Source organism: Ascochyta rabiei, chromosome 1 (assembly GCF_004011695.2).
Source record: "Ascochyta rabiei chromosome 1, complete sequence".
Lineage (NCBI taxonomy): Eukaryota > Fungi > Ascomycota > Dothideomycetes > Pleosporales > Didymellaceae > Ascochyta > Ascochyta rabiei.
The window spans coordinates 1,626,905-1,642,517 of NC_082405.1; the positions used below are offsets into that span (position 1 = coordinate 1,626,905).

Here is a 15,613-nt window from a genome sequence, read left to right on the forward strand (position 1 = left end):
ATGGACTGCCTCCTCTACATCTGGGTATTGCACACCTGTGTTTGGCTACTCCTGCAGACAGTGAGGCTCATCAAGTCCAGTAAGCGCGCATGCCTAGAAAACAAGTCATGATTTACGATATACTACCCTGTATTTGCCCGATCCAACGTGCTGTGACGTGTTTAGTCGTTGGTCGTTGCGACGCGTCTCGCAGGGGACCAACGCGTGCAGGTGCTCTCGACAACACGTCGGTGCACGGCGTCCCCTAGCAGGATGTTAGCTCTTCGATTGTACTCTAAGTAGCTCCGATGAGTATGGCATCATGCAGCGCTGTTCGATATAAGTGTTTGTGTAGTGACGATATACGACCAGATCATGCAATAGACAATGTCCGATCGTAATTTTGGGACTTCTTGCCACATATCTATGCGCTTGAAAAATCATTACACCACAACGCCTTGGTAGTTTATCGTGAAAGTTGCAATCACAATCCTAGCGACATCGAATTCCCCTGTAACAACGTTGAAAGAGTAAAATCCCCCCAGGTTGACAACCTCTTCACATGACCCCTTCTACGATGTAGACAAAGCTCGGCCGGACGCCGAAGTCCAGCCGAGGATGGGCGACATCAATACGTTGAAACGAGTAGGTGAGCAGATATCATATGCAACTGTCATATTATGTACTGTTGGAATAGAGATCGGTGGCTTGATCTTTCCCAAAGACAAACGTTTGTGACTGTTCGTTTGCAAAGCAGCCAGATTATCTAGATTCCCAGAACAGACGAAAAGGCGCTGGATATCAGGACCACTGACACCTGATCAGAGTCGTCAACATAACATAGAGTAACAAGAAACCAAACCAGCTAGCTACTAGACAGCGCTCTTTTCCCTCTCCATCCGTCTGAGTCTGCTCTTCTCGACCGCCTCGTCGACCTTTTTCTGCCGCCACGTACAACTATCTGCAAAATCACAGATCCTGCACTTGAACGCCTCCTCAACCTCCACGCCCTTTGCCTCCCTAGCGCCCTTCCACCATGCCATCTCTTCCTCGATGTATTTCTCGATGACAGATGTGTCGTATACAGTGAGCTCACTGCCAATCACGTCTCCAGTCTTCGAGTAGTGAAACTCGGCGCGGAGAATCGACGAGAGACTGAAAGGTGGGATCGCGAGCTGCATCTCTGTGACGAGGAAAGACCACAAAGAGAGCAGGTTGGGGAAGTTGGCAACCTCGTTCTCGGGGTCAACCCCCCCAACCTGCTGCAGGAAGACTTCCGTGAACGGCTCCAGAGGCTTGAGATCGTAGCGTGCGAATATGGTTTCGGCGTCTACGGTATTGAGTGACAGAGATTCGAGGAGCTTCCGATACAGCATGAGCTGCATCCATGTCGGTCGCAGTGAAGCTCCAGTTGGTTTTGTGCGTACACCACGCGTCTTCACGTCTGCAATGTAGATTTGGCGGTCTGGTCCGGGACGACCGATCCATGCATCGCCAGCGTTGTCTGCGCCAGAAGCTTTAGCAAAGGCTTGCGCGATGCTAGGCTGGTCTTTTGGCAGCGGGACGGTGCCACCACTCCTCTGCGTCTTGGAGAGTTCAACGTGCTCCTCGAGAGCTGGATCAGGGCATTCGTACGAGACCTCGTCGATGATGCCATTCACCACCTGTCCGTCTATCACGCCCCAGACCTCGAGTTCTCTCGTCAATCCGGAATCGCGCAGACACCGCAGGCCAGATATCGCATTCCACATGCGCAGACCGAAGCGATCTTCCTTGGACTGCACTTGCACCGGGACCGTCGTGTGTACCTCATCTTCGAGCTTCTGGTGGATCCTAGAGCCGGTGCGCATAGCCTGTGTACGAGGCTTGCGCCCGAACCTGGACAGCGTGTAAAAGTACTGCAGTTCGCACCATGCTGGCGAGACAAGGTCGGTTACAGAGAGCGGCTTCTTAGGCTTGGTGCGAAAGCGCTCAATGGGCGGGCGGGTGTCACTCTCGGCAGCCGTGGGCACGGAGAGCGTGCGTGAGGAGGCAGGGACTGAGTTCGTGCGCGAGAACCTGGTCCTGCTTGGCTGAGGCGCGGGTTGCGGTTCTTCCAGAGGAACTAGGCGCTGTTAGTCGTCAGTTCAGCGAGCCTGCAGATGTGAAGGGGGGGGGGGGCAAGGGAACGCACCACTCCATGCCCGGCGCGAACGCTCGTCGTACTCGACTTCCAGCGTGTCTCGCATGGGCGAGCTCTGGACGTGTCTGCGCGTGTTTGTGTGCCTAGCACTGCGCCTGTCTTTCTTCGCCACACGCAGCAAAGACGGCTTGTGTACGACCACGAGGTCATCATGGTCTTCGTCTTCGACCTCGCCTTGTTCAAACTCGATGCTGGGAAGCAAGACGCCCTTGTCGGTGGCGCTGGGACGGTGCTGTGCTATCGAGTCGAGCGTGCTTGCCAGCAGCGCGTCCTCGTTGATATCGGTTGCGTCGAATTCTGAGCCATAGTCGCTCATGGAGGCGACAGAGAGGACGTCGACGTCGACGTCGACCTCGGAACCATAGTAACTGGAGGCATACGTCACCGGCACAGACGGTGCGGGCATTGTGCCATATTCGGGCGCGTTAGCTGGCGCAGTGGTGGTGTCTGCGCAGGTGGCAAGTGCAAGACGCGCCATCCGAAGCGCGCTTTCGCGTCATGTCGTGAGGTCATGATCCTGCGCTTGGAGCAGTGCAGCATAGAGAGACTCATTGCAGGCCTGCACATCCATGGTCATGTTGACCGTGCGCGCAAGCTGGCATGCATGTCCTGTGCGCCCAGTCTTGTTGACATGTCCTGCATATACACTATGTACTTGGTCCCTTCTTAATGCGCAGTGACCAGCGCAACCCCCTCCTTGAAATCAGACATGTCATCTGCACGCTCGTGTTTCCCACTCCATTGCACTGTACCGTTTCTGTCGATGCCGTAGTTGCCTCCTGTCTGCCATCTGTTTCCACTCTCGGTTGGCCTGTTCCAGATGCCCTCTTCCTTGCCCAGCTTGTTCAAGTTACTTAGACCAGCCAGTGACACGACGTGCATGAAGCTCGAAACCCCGAGGCCATAGGCTCCGTAAGCTTCTCGTTCGGCATCTACAACAACATCAAGGTTGGCCTGCGTGTTCTTGGACGTGTCAGGCAGAGAGGCAAGCCAGCGGTCTGTCGAGTCTTGGTCGCTATGGGAGACGGCGATGAATTGCACGTTCGGGTTCGCGGCTGCTGCATCGCGCAGGTTGAGAAAAGTCTTCTCGGCGACTACATTCCATTAGCAAAGGCGTGCGTGGTGAACCGCACATGTTGAGCTCACAAGGACAGCCGCAGTGCCTCAGGAAGGCAACAATAGTGGGCTTCCCATCCTTGGGCACTGTGAGCTTGTGTGTCGAGGGCGCCTTCTCGCCCACTGCAGGAGGCTCAGCGGTTGGGACGCGGGATGGAGACATCCATGACCAGAACTCTTGCTGCCAGGTCATGTTGGACTTTGTGGAGCGGGGCTTTCGAGTGAAGACAACAGACTGGATGATGTCGCAGCCGTGGTAGCTGCAGCCATGGCACGGCCTGTTTCCTTGTACTCGTAGTCGCGACGGCGCGCGTGCGGACAGCGTCACTGCGGGGCGATCGGACATAGCACGCGAAGGCGACGGCGCCATTGTGCCGGCAATGGTGCGGCTCGAGTACACGTGGGAGATGCCAGCTGCACAGCGAGGGCAGTCATCACAAACCATATACGATACTTTGAAGTTTGAACCGATCGATTCATCAATCGCCAGTGGAAGGCGCCACCACTGATTAGCTTGGATATACTACATGCTCAGCACCGCTCCAGTGCACCCATAAACCCGAGATGAAGACCGTGAACCATGATACCGTGAAAACGCCTATGAAAGTAACCAAATATCCATCTCCGACCAAGAAGTCATCGTAAGGTCGGTCTCAACCAATGACAAGCTTAACCACGCTCACCACGGAGACGACGAGCAAGCTGGATGTCCTTGGACTCTGCGGACAGTTAGCGGGCGATCGAGCGGAACATCGAGTGAGGCAGGACGTACGGATGGTGACACGCTTGGCGTGGATGGCGCAGAGGTTGGTGTCCTCGAAGAGCGAGACGAGGTAGGCCTCGACGGACTCCTGGAGAGCGCCGATGGCAGAGGACTGGAAGCGGAGATCCGACTTGAAGTCCTGAGCAATCTCACGGACAAGACGCTGGAAGGGCAGCTTGCGGATGAGGAGCTCGGTCGACTTCTGGTAGCGACGGATCTCACGGAGAGCGACGGTACCGGGCTTGTAGCGGTGAGGCTTCTTGACACCACCGGTTGACGGCGCGGACTTGCGAGCGGCCTTGGAGGCGAGCTGCTTGCGGGGAGCCTTGCCACCAGTGGACTTGCCTGCAGTTGGGTGTCAGTGGTGTTGTTTGTTTATGCGGGAGGGGGCGAAATAGGCAAGGTGCAGTAAGGTGAGGTGAGGTGTGGTGGCGTGGAGAGCAGCCAATGTGGCGGCAGACAGGCTTGACAGCAACACCAAAGGCGCTGCGCCGACGACGCAGGCCGTGCGGGCGGGGCAGGAGACGAGAGGATGGGTGGCGAGGTACTTACGGGCGGTCTGCTTGGTGCGGGCCATGGCGTGTGGTGAGTGTGGTGGTGGTGTGGATGAAGATGGGAGTTGAGGCTGAAGAGTGGAGCTGGAGTGGTGGATGAGAGAGGGAGGAAGGTGGGCGGGCGAGGTTAATAAGGAAACGGGGGCAAGCGGCTGCCTGGAAAATCAACTCCCAACGCGCGCTGGAAAGCGGCGCAAGAACATCAACGCTGTTTTGCAGCGGGAACAGCAACTGGGAAACTCCCAAGTGAGGGCGGGCCGTGCTGATTGGCTCGCTAAAGCGCGCGCCCGATCGGGCAGTGGCACGGTCGTTGATCTGGAAAGCGCGCCCGTGCGCCGCCGCGTTTGAGGATTGATCTCTGATCTGGCCGGGCAGGCGTCTGGCGGGTGGGCGGTGTGTGTGATCCAGCCGTCGCAGGGCTGCCATCGCCGTGCCCTCTTAAGCACCCAGCATCCCCATCTGCACTATTTCCTCCACCACCAGCCAGCTGCATCTTCTCCACCAGCCTCATCCCGCTCCCACACGCACTCCCAGCTCCCCAACAACAACCACCCCCTCCCCACATCAACATGACTGGACGTGAGTTTCCTCCTCCCCTCCGCCGCGACGCGTCTCTGCACCAGACGCGTCTTGCCTTCTACTCTCTGCGTCAACGTGCTAACGCGTCTCCCAGGCGGCAAAGGTGGCAAGGGCCTCGGCAAGGGCGGAGCCAAGCGTCACCGCAAGATCTTGCGTGACAACATCCAGGGTATCACCAAGCCCGCTATCCGCCGTCTTGCGCGTCGTGGTGGTGTCAAGCGTATCTCAGCCAGTAGGTGTCTCCCTCGGCCCGTCTGCTCTACCGTCCGCTAACCGCCTCCAGTGATCTACGAGGAGACCCGTGGTGTGCTGAAGACCTTCCTGGAGGGTGTCATCCGTGACGCCGTCACATACACTGAGCACGCCAAGCGCAAGACTGTCACCTCGCTCGATGTTGTCTACGCCCTCAAGCGTCAAGGCCGCACCCTGTACGGTTTCGGTGGTTAAGCGCTTTTCTTTCACGGTTTTCATATCACGACTTCTGCCGGCCTCATCGGTCCACGGTCGGTTTCGGTGCTTGGTGGGATGGTCACAATGCCTTGTATAGTAGGCTACGGAGTTCACGGTCACATCAGTGGGATTGATTGCTTTTACATGGAATGATACCATAATTCTTCACTTGTTCGTTCTCTGTCGCTGCCTGTGAAACCTGGCTGGCTGGCTTGGGTCTTGTCTACGAACCCCTCACACGTGTCTGCTTGTTGTGACGTTGAATGCGGTGGTCATAGCGAGATGGGCGACCTGTCGCTCGATTGGTACGTGGCGCGCCGTCTTGCCTTGCTTGCACCCTCTTCACGAAGCATCATCGCCATTCTATGCATCTCGACACGGCCACACAGCTAGGGTCGCTTTGACCTGCCGCTATGGACTTTGCTGCTGTAGGTCTCAGGCGTGCCTCCTCACCATGTGGAACGCCTTCTTTGTCTGTCGTGCTGGCTGCATTCGGCAAGTGTGTGCGTGGCCAAACACGACTTCCTCTGCAGGCCTGGTGTTTTTCAAGGTTGCAAAGGCTTTTTCCCATGCACCCTATCTTCTCCCATTCTCCTCGCTGTATCTCATTGCTCTCTTTGAGACTTTCCCGATTGTCCGCTGCATATCCGGTAATCATCGCTCCTCTGACGTGATAACATCACGCGTAGCCCCTCCATGGCAGCATCACCGCACCGCCCAGTACAAAATGACCTCTCATCGCCAACTCCACTGCCGAGAGCATCTGCGCGTCCAATCTCTGGCATCACCATGGCTCTCTCCCCACCGCCTCGTGCCTTGTTCTTCGACGTCTTCGGTACCTGCGTCGATTGGCGCAATGCCGTGGTGAAGGAGCTGGAAGCGCAGGCTCATGTTGCGCTCAACTCGGCTACTGCCTCTCTGGCGTCCCGTGTCAGGCTTACCGCGTCTGATATGACGGAACAACACTGGGCCAGTTTTGCTCAGCAATGGAGGGATGGCTACAAGAAGTTCACGCAGCGTCTCGCTACAGATCCATCCGTCCCGTGGAAGTCGGTCGACGAACATCATCTCGAGTCCTTGAAGCAGCTGGTTTCCGATTGGGAGATCGATGGTCTGTGGGACGAGGAACACCTACGTGCTATCAGCCTAGTTTGGCATCGCTTGGACCCTTGGGCGGACTCTGCCATGGGCGTCACTATGCTGAACAGGCTCTTCTGTACGTCCTGCCGTTCATCGTTGCATCGAATGCTAATATATCAGATACGTGTACCTTGTCCAACGGCAACCTCAGCCTTCTCTCGGATCTCCGTATCCACAGTGCCATTCCTTTCACGCACATATTCTCGGCAGAACTGTTTGGTACCTACAAGCCTTCGCCACATGTGTATCTTGGAGCTGCCCATAGGCTACAGCTGCCACCTGAGCAATGTGCTATGGTCGCTGCGCATCTCAACGACCTGAGGGCTGCAAAGGATAACGGCTTGAAGGTCATCTACGTCGAACGCCCTGATGAGGAGGACTGGAGCAGGGAGCAGGTCGAGAGGGCGCGGGATGAAGGTTGGGTAGATTTGTGGATCAGTTCTGGGAACGGAAGTAAGGGGTTCATTACTGTGGCGGAGAAGCTCGGCATCGAGTTGAATGCTGCAGATCAGTCGAGAAGACTCAGTACGTCGGCACCTGTGGGTGCTGCATGAGTCGTTGCGACGTTGGTAAACGGCAACCCTAGTGCGTGGAGTTGTTATCAGGTACATGAAATCATCATAGCGCATATGAATAATACCGCATGGATATCATTGCTATGCGGTTGCTGGGTGTTGGTGGCTGAATGTTTATCCGGTCATTTCTTCGGGACGTCTGTGGAGCAGAAATGGGCATTTACATCTTCTTTCGTAACGACACAAAAATTATTCGTGACGCCGCAACGCGATAGAATCAACTGAAAATCCACTGAATCATACCAACACCACCAATCAAAATACTGTAGCATTTTTAGCCAAAAATAATGTGCTGGAGTTGTCACCACCTTTGCTGGTTGCGACCTATCACGAGTCCACCTTACAGACACCCGCACTCTGCTTGACACGTAAGCACTTGATCATCAGAACAAATAGGCAAGGAAGAGATTCAACCGTAATGCGAGGCACCGGGCCACCCTAGAACGCGCAACCGAGACATGCAACGCAATCATGACCAAACATCCCTTGCGCATGCTCACGATGTGCCTGTGGTAGTCCCAAATGCGTGTGTTCGATTTCCACCACGATGCTCGGTAACATACTGCCCTAAAGCAGACCAATATTGTCACTTGAGTGGTGGAACCGAGAGAGCCAGTGTTCCCCGCATTGCGCTAGCGGCCCCCCAGACACCACGCCCTCGGCATCGTCATCAGCTCCCCTTGGGCCGAACAGGTTCGACGAGCTCCAATGGGGAGGCCTTTAAAATCCAACCAAGACCAACTGCAGTGACAACGTTTTCGAATTGCGCAACGTTAGCCAGTCAATTCGAAACAAGATATACACTAAACGCCTTCTGCCGAGGTGAACGATTGAAGTAAGAGTGCACCAACCTGGCGTTCCACCGAGTGGATCAACCGAATACAAGTTCGCTACTGTCGACTCAATCTTGGGACAGCAGAAGCCAGAAGCCACAAATCCAGAGCCACAGGAGTCCTTCGTCGGTGCTGCTACCTACTGCAGGAGCCCGTGGGCGGTCGAAGGAACTTCAACCATGTCTCCAAGGCACATCCAAGACGAAGTGTATGCCGCTTCCATGAAGGATCCCGAGAAATTCTGGACTCGCCATGGGGAAAATCTTTACTGGCACAAAAAACCCACCAAGGCGTTTCAAAAGAGTACCAAGTTTCTTCCCAAGAGCAACATGGAGCATGACTCATGGAGCTCGTATACAGACGGAGAGATCTCGACGACTTATAATTGTGTGGACAGGCATGTAGCGAGTGGAAACGGCGGAAATGTAGCCATCTATTGGGATAGTCCAGTCACGAACACAAAAGAGCAGTATACGTACAAGCAGTTACTTGAGGAAGTAGAGACACTGGCGGGCGTCCTCGGAGAAGAAGGGGTTAAACGGGGCGATGTCGTCCTCATCTACATGCCGATGATCCCTGCTGCCATGTTCGCTATGTTAGCTATCGCTCGATTGGGCGCCATTCATTCCGTCGTGTTCGGCGGCTTCTCGCCTGCGGCACTGGCGCAGAGAATCGAAGCGAGTCGACCTGTCGCCATCATGACAGCATCGTGCGGTATCGAGGGATCGAAGAAGCCCACCGGGTACAAAAACATGATCGAGGAAGCGATTCGAAGGAGCAAGGTCAAGCCATCGAAGACGATTGTGTGGCAGAGAGAGCAGCTGAGATGGGACCCAGTGGTCAAGGAAGAGGGCCAGCGAAATTGGCAACGCCTCGTGAAGAGCGCCAAGGATAGAGGGCTCAAGGCTGAGGCTGTGCCCGTGAAGAGTGGCGATGGGCTCTACATCATCTACACGAGCGGAACTACGGGCCTACCGAAAGGGGTCGTTCGTTCGGCTGGTGGGCACGCCGTTGGCCTCCACTTCTCCGTGAAGTATCTTTTCGGAATCCACGGCCCTGGGGATGTTCAGTTCACAGCATCCGACATTGGCTGGGTGGTAGGCCACTCGTACATTGTCTATGCACCGCTACTGGTTGGCGCCACCACGGTGCTTTTCGAAGGCAAGCCCGTCGGAACCCCCGACGCAAGTACGTTCTGGCGCATTGTTCAAGACTACAAGGTTACCACCATGTTCACTGCGCCGACTGCTCTGCGCGCCATTCGACGAGAGGATGGGGAGAACACGCTCTTTGAGAAGCGGTATGGAGAGAAGGGCGCGCTAACATCGCTGCGAGCTCTGTTCCTGGCGGGCGAGCGAAGTGAACCGAGCATCGTACAGATGTACCAAAAGCTGTTGTCAAAACATTGCGCGCCTGGCGCTATCGTCGTTGACAACTGGTGGTCGTCGGAGTCTGGATCACCCATCTCTGGCATTGCCCTGAGTGCCTCTGCTGGACTGAACTTCTCTTCGTCGGACCGTCCGGTACCACTCCGGATCAAACCTGGCTCTGCTGGCAAAGCCATGCCAGGCTTCGATGTACGCGTCGTTGACGATGCAGGCAAGGAGATGAAGAGGGGGGAGATGGGCAACATTGTCATGGCGATTCCGTTGGCGCCGACTGCCTTCACAACGCTGTGGGAAGACGAGGAGCGGTTTTACAAGGGGTATATGAAGCGCTTCGACGGGAAATGGATCGATACTGGCAAGTGACGCGTTCATTATGGCACGTCGAAACGCGGCTGACAAGGGGCAGGCGACGCTGGTGTGATTGATGAAGACGGCTACATCTCCATCATGTCGCGAGCAGACGACGTCATCAACGTAGCCGCTCACCGGTTCAGCACAGGCGCGATTGAGCAGGCCATGACGACTCATCCTTCGATTGCCGAAGCTGCCGTGGTTGGCATTCCCGACGCCCTCAAAGGCCACCTACCGTTTGCTTTTGTCACACTTGCCACGCATCCTCACCCAGGCCGTGCGGTGCCTGACGAGAAGCTGCTCTCCGAGGTTCAGAAGCTTGTACGTGAACAGATTGGTGCCATAGCGTCCTTGGGCGGTGTCATCCAAGGCAAAGCTATGATTCCAAAGACGCGGAGCGGGAAGACATTGAGGCGCGTCCTGCGTGAGCTATTGGAGAATGCGACCCATGAAGATTTTGACAAGGAGGTCAATGTGCCGAGTACGATTGAAGATGGCGAGGCTGTCAAGGTGGCGAGGGAAAAGATTAGGGAGTACTTTGAGGTCAAGGGCAAGCATTTGCACAAGGCGACTGAAGTGAAGGCGAAGCTGTAGGGCTTTCGTATTCAGTGCAGTCAACAGCGGCCGTTTGAAAGACGTGTACTCAGCATTCGTTGTCGCAGTCGTGAATATTGGCCATGTTTTGTGGTAAGCCAGTGTTTTGTGGTGCTCCTTCCTGCCTTGATGGTGCTGCCTGTTGTGTCGTCTGTGCCAAGAGCAGACCGCCAACACGACAGGTCACCTCGATGCCACCGTACCCGTCTTGCCTCCTCCGTGCCCTTTGGCCTGTATTCTACGACGACATGGATGTTGATAGCCGCGAAGCACTGCAGCTTGGCTAGGCAGCTTGGCTAGGCAGCTTGGCTAGGCAATTTGCGCCACGCACGCGAGGTCGACAGGCAAAGTCACGAAATCGACAGCGGAGTCGTTTGTCAACTCGTCGTCAGCGTCCAACGTCACACTGACGGTGGGCAAGAAGGAGATTCCTGGCGAGGCTGGTTCGCGTCTGCCCGGTTGGCTACAGGCTGCGTCAGGCTGCCTTGATCGGTGTCAGATCGCAACGGCCCGTCCCCCACGACCGCTGTCGGTTACGCAGAGAAGCAGCAGCGTGTGGCATGGAGAGAACAAGCAACGTTGATGACGAGTTGACCGCCGTTGGATGCCGAGGATGTTGCGTCTTGACAGCGTAGGTTGTAGGTTGTCTGGTGCGTATTGGGCTAGACGCCTCACGTGTTTGACAGCAGCTGCGGGCTCGACAGCTCGAAAGCACGTGTGAGATGCGACGGTGCCAGGGTTCCTTCCTGCTGGGCCGCCTGGTGATTCGAGCCGGGCAGGAGCAGCCTAGGCCTGCCATGCATCTGGCGAGTGGACATGGCATGCACGCATGTTCGTACTAACATCATGTAACATGAATCTGCGCACGCTGGCTGCTCGGCCTTGGGCCCAATCAGATGACGTCTGCATAGGCTTCGTCACCACCCATCGACCGCACGCGGTCTCGCCTAGTGGTTGGTGCCTTGTCGTACATGGCAGCTGTGGTGCGGCAGGGTACGGATGTCAGTGCCATGGACAAACGTGTGCCGGGGCCTGTGTCGGTTGGATGTGTGGAGACGTGGATGCATGAAGCCGGCGGCTCGGGAGAGAGCCCAGCGCTCAGCGCTCAGCGCTCAGCGCTTCTCTGAGGCTACGGAACTCGGGCGCACATGGTACCTGGGAATTGCTTAGAGGCGCGGCCAGCAAGGTGGACCGGGGTCTGGGTACAAGACGCAGTCCGGGTCCTAGTTCAGCGACGGTACCTGCAGTGACATGTCACGGTGAGGAAGTGGTGGATGCATTCGACTAGACATGCAGCTGTAGGCCGCCGCATTGTTCGTTGTTGCGCCTCACAAGCCGAGCCAGGCACGCGAGGGGCAGTGGGGGCGAGCTGTTCAAGCAGCCACGATAAGGTCAGACGGGAGCACAGCTACTGCAAGCAGCCGCATCCACAAGGAGTGGCCTGCGATGTCAAACCAGTCGGGAATGGTGGCTAAGGTTGTGGTTGTGGTCATGGGTTATTTTTCATTTTTCATGTATCTATTTTTTTTGGACGTGTTTCGCGCTGTGCAGTACGCAGGTGGAGGTGCAGTACGCAGGTGGAGTGGCATCCTGGGTATTATGATTGTTATAGGTGTTGGACATTCGACGCTGCCTGGGAGGGATGGCGGGCGAAGGCCTCGTAAGGACACACGGGCATGCACGAGGGAGGGAGGCAGTAGTGCTGCAGCGCTGCTGCAATGCACGTGTTAGCATGGTGGAGGGCATGCCGGCGTGTTGGCGTGTGGCGTGCTGGCGTGTGGCGTGCTGGCGTGTTGGTGTTGGCACGATAGCAGCGTGGGCACAGCTACACGCCTGCCGCTTGCGTCGAGGTCAGCTGTCGAGAAGTCGTAGCAAGAGGCAGAGCAAGCGCATGTGGGTAGACGAGGTGGCACAGAGATGAAGGAGGCACTCGGTGGGGCACACAGCAGAGACACGTCCAGGAGCGTGGAGCACGGCATCGTTGGCGAGGGCAGCGTTGGGAACTGGGGGCGGCGAGCAGCTAGCAGCCGGCCAGGCGAGCCGTGCAAGAGAGGGGTGGAGAGAACCCTGAGGTTTTGCGGTCCGCCCAAGTCCAACCACTCTGGCGCTGGCAGGCAGGCAGGCGGGCAGGCGGGCAGGCGGGCAGGCGGGCAGGCGGGCAGGCGGGCAGGCGGGCAGGCAGGCGGGCAGGCAGGCAGGCGGGCAGGCAGGCGGGCAGGCAGGCAGGCGGGCAGGCAGGCGGGCAGGCAGGCAGGCGGGCAGGCAGGCGGGCAGGCAGGCAGGCGGGCAGGCAGGCAGTGAGTGGAGTGGCAGCTTGCGAAAACCCCCGGCCGCCCATGATTATGATTGCCCAGGTTGCCGAGCAGCGCCTTTCTTCTGACCTCGACCCTCGACCCTCGTCCCTCGTCCCTCGACCCCTCGACCTGCGACGCTCGCTGGCCCTCCCACGGCCACATTCCCCATTTCCCATTTCCCACTGCCCACTGCCCATTGCCCATTGCCCATTTCCCACTGCCCACTGCTCATTGCCCACTGCAACCCCGTGCGCGCTGTCCTTGCCGCCTCGACGCCCAGCAGCGCCCCCCACGCCCACGCCGCCCGAGTCGATGCAACGCCGCCCAGACGGAGCCTCCATTGACGTTGTTGTCGCTGTCGCTGCTGCTGCTGCTGCTACTATTATTACTACTACCCACTACTGCCACCACCACCGCCACCATTGCTGCTGTTGATTGTTGATATCTCGGCAGTGTTGGATAGTCGATAGGCGGTATCTAGTCCACCGTCGGCCTCACCTCTAGCCCTTCACGTGGGGATTCTGTGCTTGGACCTGCTTGGACCTGCTTGGACCTGCCTCGACCTGCCACTGCCAGCACCACCGTCGCTCCGCTCGCCCCGACGTTCGCCCTCGCGTCTTGCATCCCGCATCTTCACGGCCGCTTCCAGCGCGCTCTGCTTTGCTCTGCTCTGCGCTACTCTGCTCTGCTCTGCTCGCGCCGTCTTCCTTCCCCGTGCGCCCCGTCACCCGCCATCCTCGCCCGCATCGCCATCCTCGCCCGCACCGCCGCCGCCTGCCGCCAGCCGCAGCCACGCCCACCATCTCCCCCCCACTCGCTTCTGCAGCCCTTTCTGCACCGACGTTGCTGCACGTCCACGTCCCGCCGCGACGTCCGTTGTGCAGCCCCGTGCGACTGTGCAACCGTGCAACCGTGTAACACTGTGCGCCGCCGCCGCCGATCAACTCTGAGCACGCTGCAGCTGTCCGCGACACGCCCACCGGAGCCCTCCTGAGCCCTTCTGCCCCCTCCTGTGCCAGAGCGCGAGTTGGGACTGCCCGCCTGACACCGCGACAAGCACCCTTACTGCCCCATCCCCAACCGGCATCAACCACCCCCAACGTCGCCAACGCCGCCCGTCACCTGCAACACCAACCGCCCGCCCGCCCGCCCGCCACCACCTCTGCAAAGACGTGGCTGAGAGCTTGCACCGCGCCTCGCTTACCCGAGCACTCTCCCTATCAACCACCTCTGCCTCTGCCTCTGCCTCCCCACGAAACTACGACACCACGTCAACATACACCATACACCACACACCACACACCACACACCACGCCGCCTCATCTACACACCGACTTTACACCGCCTCCCTCACCATGGCGGGCAAAATGACCTTGTACAAGCTCGTGGTGCTGGGCGATGGAGGTGTGGGCAAGACGGCCCTGACCATCCAGGTAGGCTTGTCCTCTCCTCTCCTCTCCTCTCCTCTCCTCTCCTTAATCGCTTCACTCGACTGCAGTCCTGCCCAATCATGCTAACACCTGCCCCTAGCTCTGCCTGAACCACTTCGTTGAGACGTACGACCCCACTATCGAGGACTCGTACCGCAAGCAGGTCCAGATCGACGGCCAGTCGTGCATGCTTGAAGTCCTCGACACAGCTGGCCAAGAGGAGTACATTGCACTGCGAGACCAATGGATACGCGACGGCGAGGGCTTTGTCCTCGTCTACAGCATCTCTTCACGATCCTCGTTCGCTCGCATACAGCGCTTCCACAGTCAGATCCAGCGCGTCAAGGAAACCGCCATGGCTGGCTCCCCCACCTACCCCGGCTCTCCCATCAGTGCATCGGCCCCCGTCTTCGGCCAGGCCCCCGTCATGCTGGTGGGCAACAAATGCGATCGCGTCACCGAGCGCGAGGTGTCTACACAGGAAGGCCAGGCCCTAGCCAAGGACCTGGGTTGCGACTTTGTAGAGGCTTCAGCCAAGAACTGCGTCAACGTCGAAAAGGCCTTCTTCGACGTCGTCAGACAACTGCGTCGACAGCGACACCAAGGCTCGGGCCGCCATTCAGACAGAACCGAGAAGACGCGTGGCCCGCGTGGGCCAGCCAACGATCGCGTTCGAGGGAGTGGTGGTGATCGTGGAGGCAACAACGGCCGCTCTACAAAGCGCAAGGACAAGCCCAAGTGTATCATATTGTGATGACAGCACCGCCTGGACGAGCCCCGCATATTTGAGCTTTGGGAACCGAACCACACCACACCCTCACAAGTCACGACATCTACCTCGTACCCGCCACCACAAACCCTCATAGACCGCCATCTTCTTACGGCGTCGGCATCGGAGCGGCGTTTAGCACTGCGCGCATCATTCGTCTCTCTCTCTGTTTGGATTTGCATGACACCCACGGCGTTTTGGAGTCTAAAGGACCCTTTTTTTAATTTTAGGAACATCTGCATCATGGTGTGGACGGGCATTCACACATGGCTACGATCTTGTACGACATTGCAAGGCTGATTCTATCATCATTGCCATGGACGTGGACGAACAAGTGGCTCGACACTGCAGAGCGCATGCAGAGCGTACGCGCAGTGTGTGACAGTGCTGGGTCTGGGCGTGATGGTTTGAAATTGGGGAGGGAAAAGAAAAAAGTATGCGCGCTAAGAAGGGTTAGGTTGGGCTCTCCATGGCACAGGATACCTTTGAATGCACTATTAACGATTCCCATCATATCATGACTGCGTATTGTGATTCTGCGTCACAATGCTGCAAATCCCACGTGTGAGCCGCGCCAGACAGCTTTGGCGCGGTAACCGACCTAGATCGACTCCGG

At 57.5% G+C, this 15,613-nt stretch overlaps 8 protein-coding genes across 8 annotated transcripts, besides 18 other annotated features; 5 read left to right on the forward strand and 3 right to left on the reverse strand.

Moving 5' to 3' along the window:
* Positions 1–851: 851 nt before the first annotated feature.
* On the reverse strand, positions 852–2,639 carry EKO05_0000477 (uncharacterized protein; the record flags this gene model as incomplete). Its single annotated transcript, XM_038936970.1, has 2 exons — positions 852–2,083; positions 2,153–2,639. 2 exons carry the CDS (start codon positions 2,637–2,639, stop codon positions 852–854), a joined length of 1,719 nt encoding a protein of 572 aa, XP_038803017.1.
* A 188-nt stretch (positions 2,640–2,827) lies between these two features.
* On the reverse strand, positions 2,828–3,647 carry EKO05_0000478 (uncharacterized protein; the record flags this gene model as incomplete). The annotated part of the gene is made up of 2 exons (XM_038936847.1): positions 2,828–3,255; positions 3,308–3,647. 2 exons carry the CDS (start codon positions 3,645–3,647, stop codon positions 2,828–2,830), a joined length of 768 nt encoding a protein of 255 aa, XP_038803018.1.
* A 299-nt stretch (positions 3,648–3,946) lies between these two features.
* Positions 3,947–4,617, reverse strand: EKO05_0000479 (histone H3.1; the record flags this gene model as incomplete). The annotated part of the gene is made up of 3 exons (XM_038936453.1): positions 3,947–3,996; positions 4,050–4,385; positions 4,593–4,617. 3 exons carry the CDS (start codon positions 4,615–4,617, stop codon positions 3,947–3,949), a joined length of 411 nt encoding a protein of 136 aa, XP_038803019.1.
* Positions 4,442–4,471: a tandem repeat.
* A 5-nt stretch (positions 4,618–4,622) lies between the features above and the next one.
* Positions 4,623–4,690: a tandem repeat.
* A 473-nt stretch (positions 4,691–5,163) lies between these two features.
* On the forward strand, positions 5,164–5,620 carry EKO05_0000480 (Histone H4; the record flags this gene model as incomplete). The annotated part of the gene is made up of 3 exons (XM_038936498.1): positions 5,164–5,173; positions 5,268–5,405; positions 5,457–5,620. 3 exons carry the CDS (start codon positions 5,164–5,166, stop codon positions 5,618–5,620), a joined length of 312 nt encoding a protein of 103 aa, XP_038803020.1.
* A 792-nt stretch (positions 5,621–6,412) lies between these two features.
* On the forward strand, positions 6,413–7,317 carry EKO05_0000481 ((S)-2-haloacid dehalogenase; the record flags this gene model as incomplete). The annotated part of the gene is made up of 2 exons (XM_038937058.2): positions 6,413–6,839; positions 6,884–7,317. The coding sequence occupies 2 exons, from the start codon at positions 6,413–6,415 to the stop codon at positions 7,315–7,317; spliced, it is 861 nt and encodes a 286-aa protein (XP_038803021.2).
* A 1,033-nt stretch (positions 7,318–8,350) lies between these two features.
* EKO05_0000482 (Propionate--CoA ligase) lies at positions 8,351–9,922 on the forward strand (the record flags this gene model as incomplete). The annotated part of the gene is made up of 1 exon (XM_059635439.1): positions 8,351–9,922. The coding sequence occupies one exon, from the start codon at positions 8,351–8,353 to the stop codon at positions 9,920–9,922; it is 1,572 nt and encodes a 523-aa protein (XP_059491422.1).
* An 84-nt stretch (positions 9,923–10,006) lies between these two features.
* On the forward strand, positions 10,007–10,504 carry EKO05_0000483 (Propionate--CoA ligase; the record flags this gene model as incomplete). The annotated part of the gene is made up of 1 exon (XM_038944710.1): positions 10,007–10,504. The coding sequence occupies one exon, from the start codon at positions 10,007–10,009 to the stop codon at positions 10,502–10,504; it is 498 nt and encodes a 165-aa protein (XP_038803022.1).
* Positions 10,505–10,781: 277 nt separating this feature from the next.
* Positions 10,782–10,819: a tandem repeat.
* Positions 10,820–12,253: 1,434 nt separating this feature from the next.
* Positions 12,254–12,298: a tandem repeat.
* Positions 12,299–12,613: 315 nt separating this feature from the next.
* Positions 12,614–12,802: a tandem repeat.
* Positions 12,803–12,884: 82 nt separating this feature from the next.
* Positions 12,885–12,928: a tandem repeat.
* A 29-nt stretch (positions 12,929–12,957) lies between these two features.
* Positions 12,958–13,036: a tandem repeat.
* A 113-nt stretch (positions 13,037–13,149) lies between these two features.
* Positions 13,150–13,229: a mobile genetic element.
* Positions 13,153–13,212: a tandem repeat.
* Positions 13,194–13,220: a tandem repeat.
* A 93-nt stretch (positions 13,230–13,322) lies between the features above and the next one.
* Positions 13,323–13,365: a tandem repeat.
* An 85-nt stretch (positions 13,366–13,450) lies between these two features.
* Positions 13,451–13,494: a tandem repeat.
* A 15-nt stretch (positions 13,495–13,509) lies between these two features.
* Positions 13,510–13,554: a tandem repeat.
* Positions 13,555–13,590: a tandem repeat.
* Positions 13,591–13,599: a tandem repeat.
* A 333-nt stretch (positions 13,600–13,932) lies between these two features.
* Positions 13,933–13,953: a tandem repeat.
* Positions 13,954–14,076: 123 nt separating this feature from the next.
* Positions 14,077–14,111: a tandem repeat.
* Positions 14,112–14,153: 42 nt separating this feature from the next.
* Positions 14,154–14,982, forward strand: EKO05_0000484 (RAS2 protein; the record flags this gene model as incomplete). Its single annotated transcript, XM_038936735.1, has 2 exons — positions 14,154–14,231; positions 14,329–14,982. 2 exons carry the CDS (start codon positions 14,154–14,156, stop codon positions 14,980–14,982), a joined length of 732 nt encoding a protein of 243 aa, XP_038803023.1.
* Positions 14,241–14,274: a tandem repeat.
* Positions 14,983–15,613: the final 631 nt, after the last annotated feature.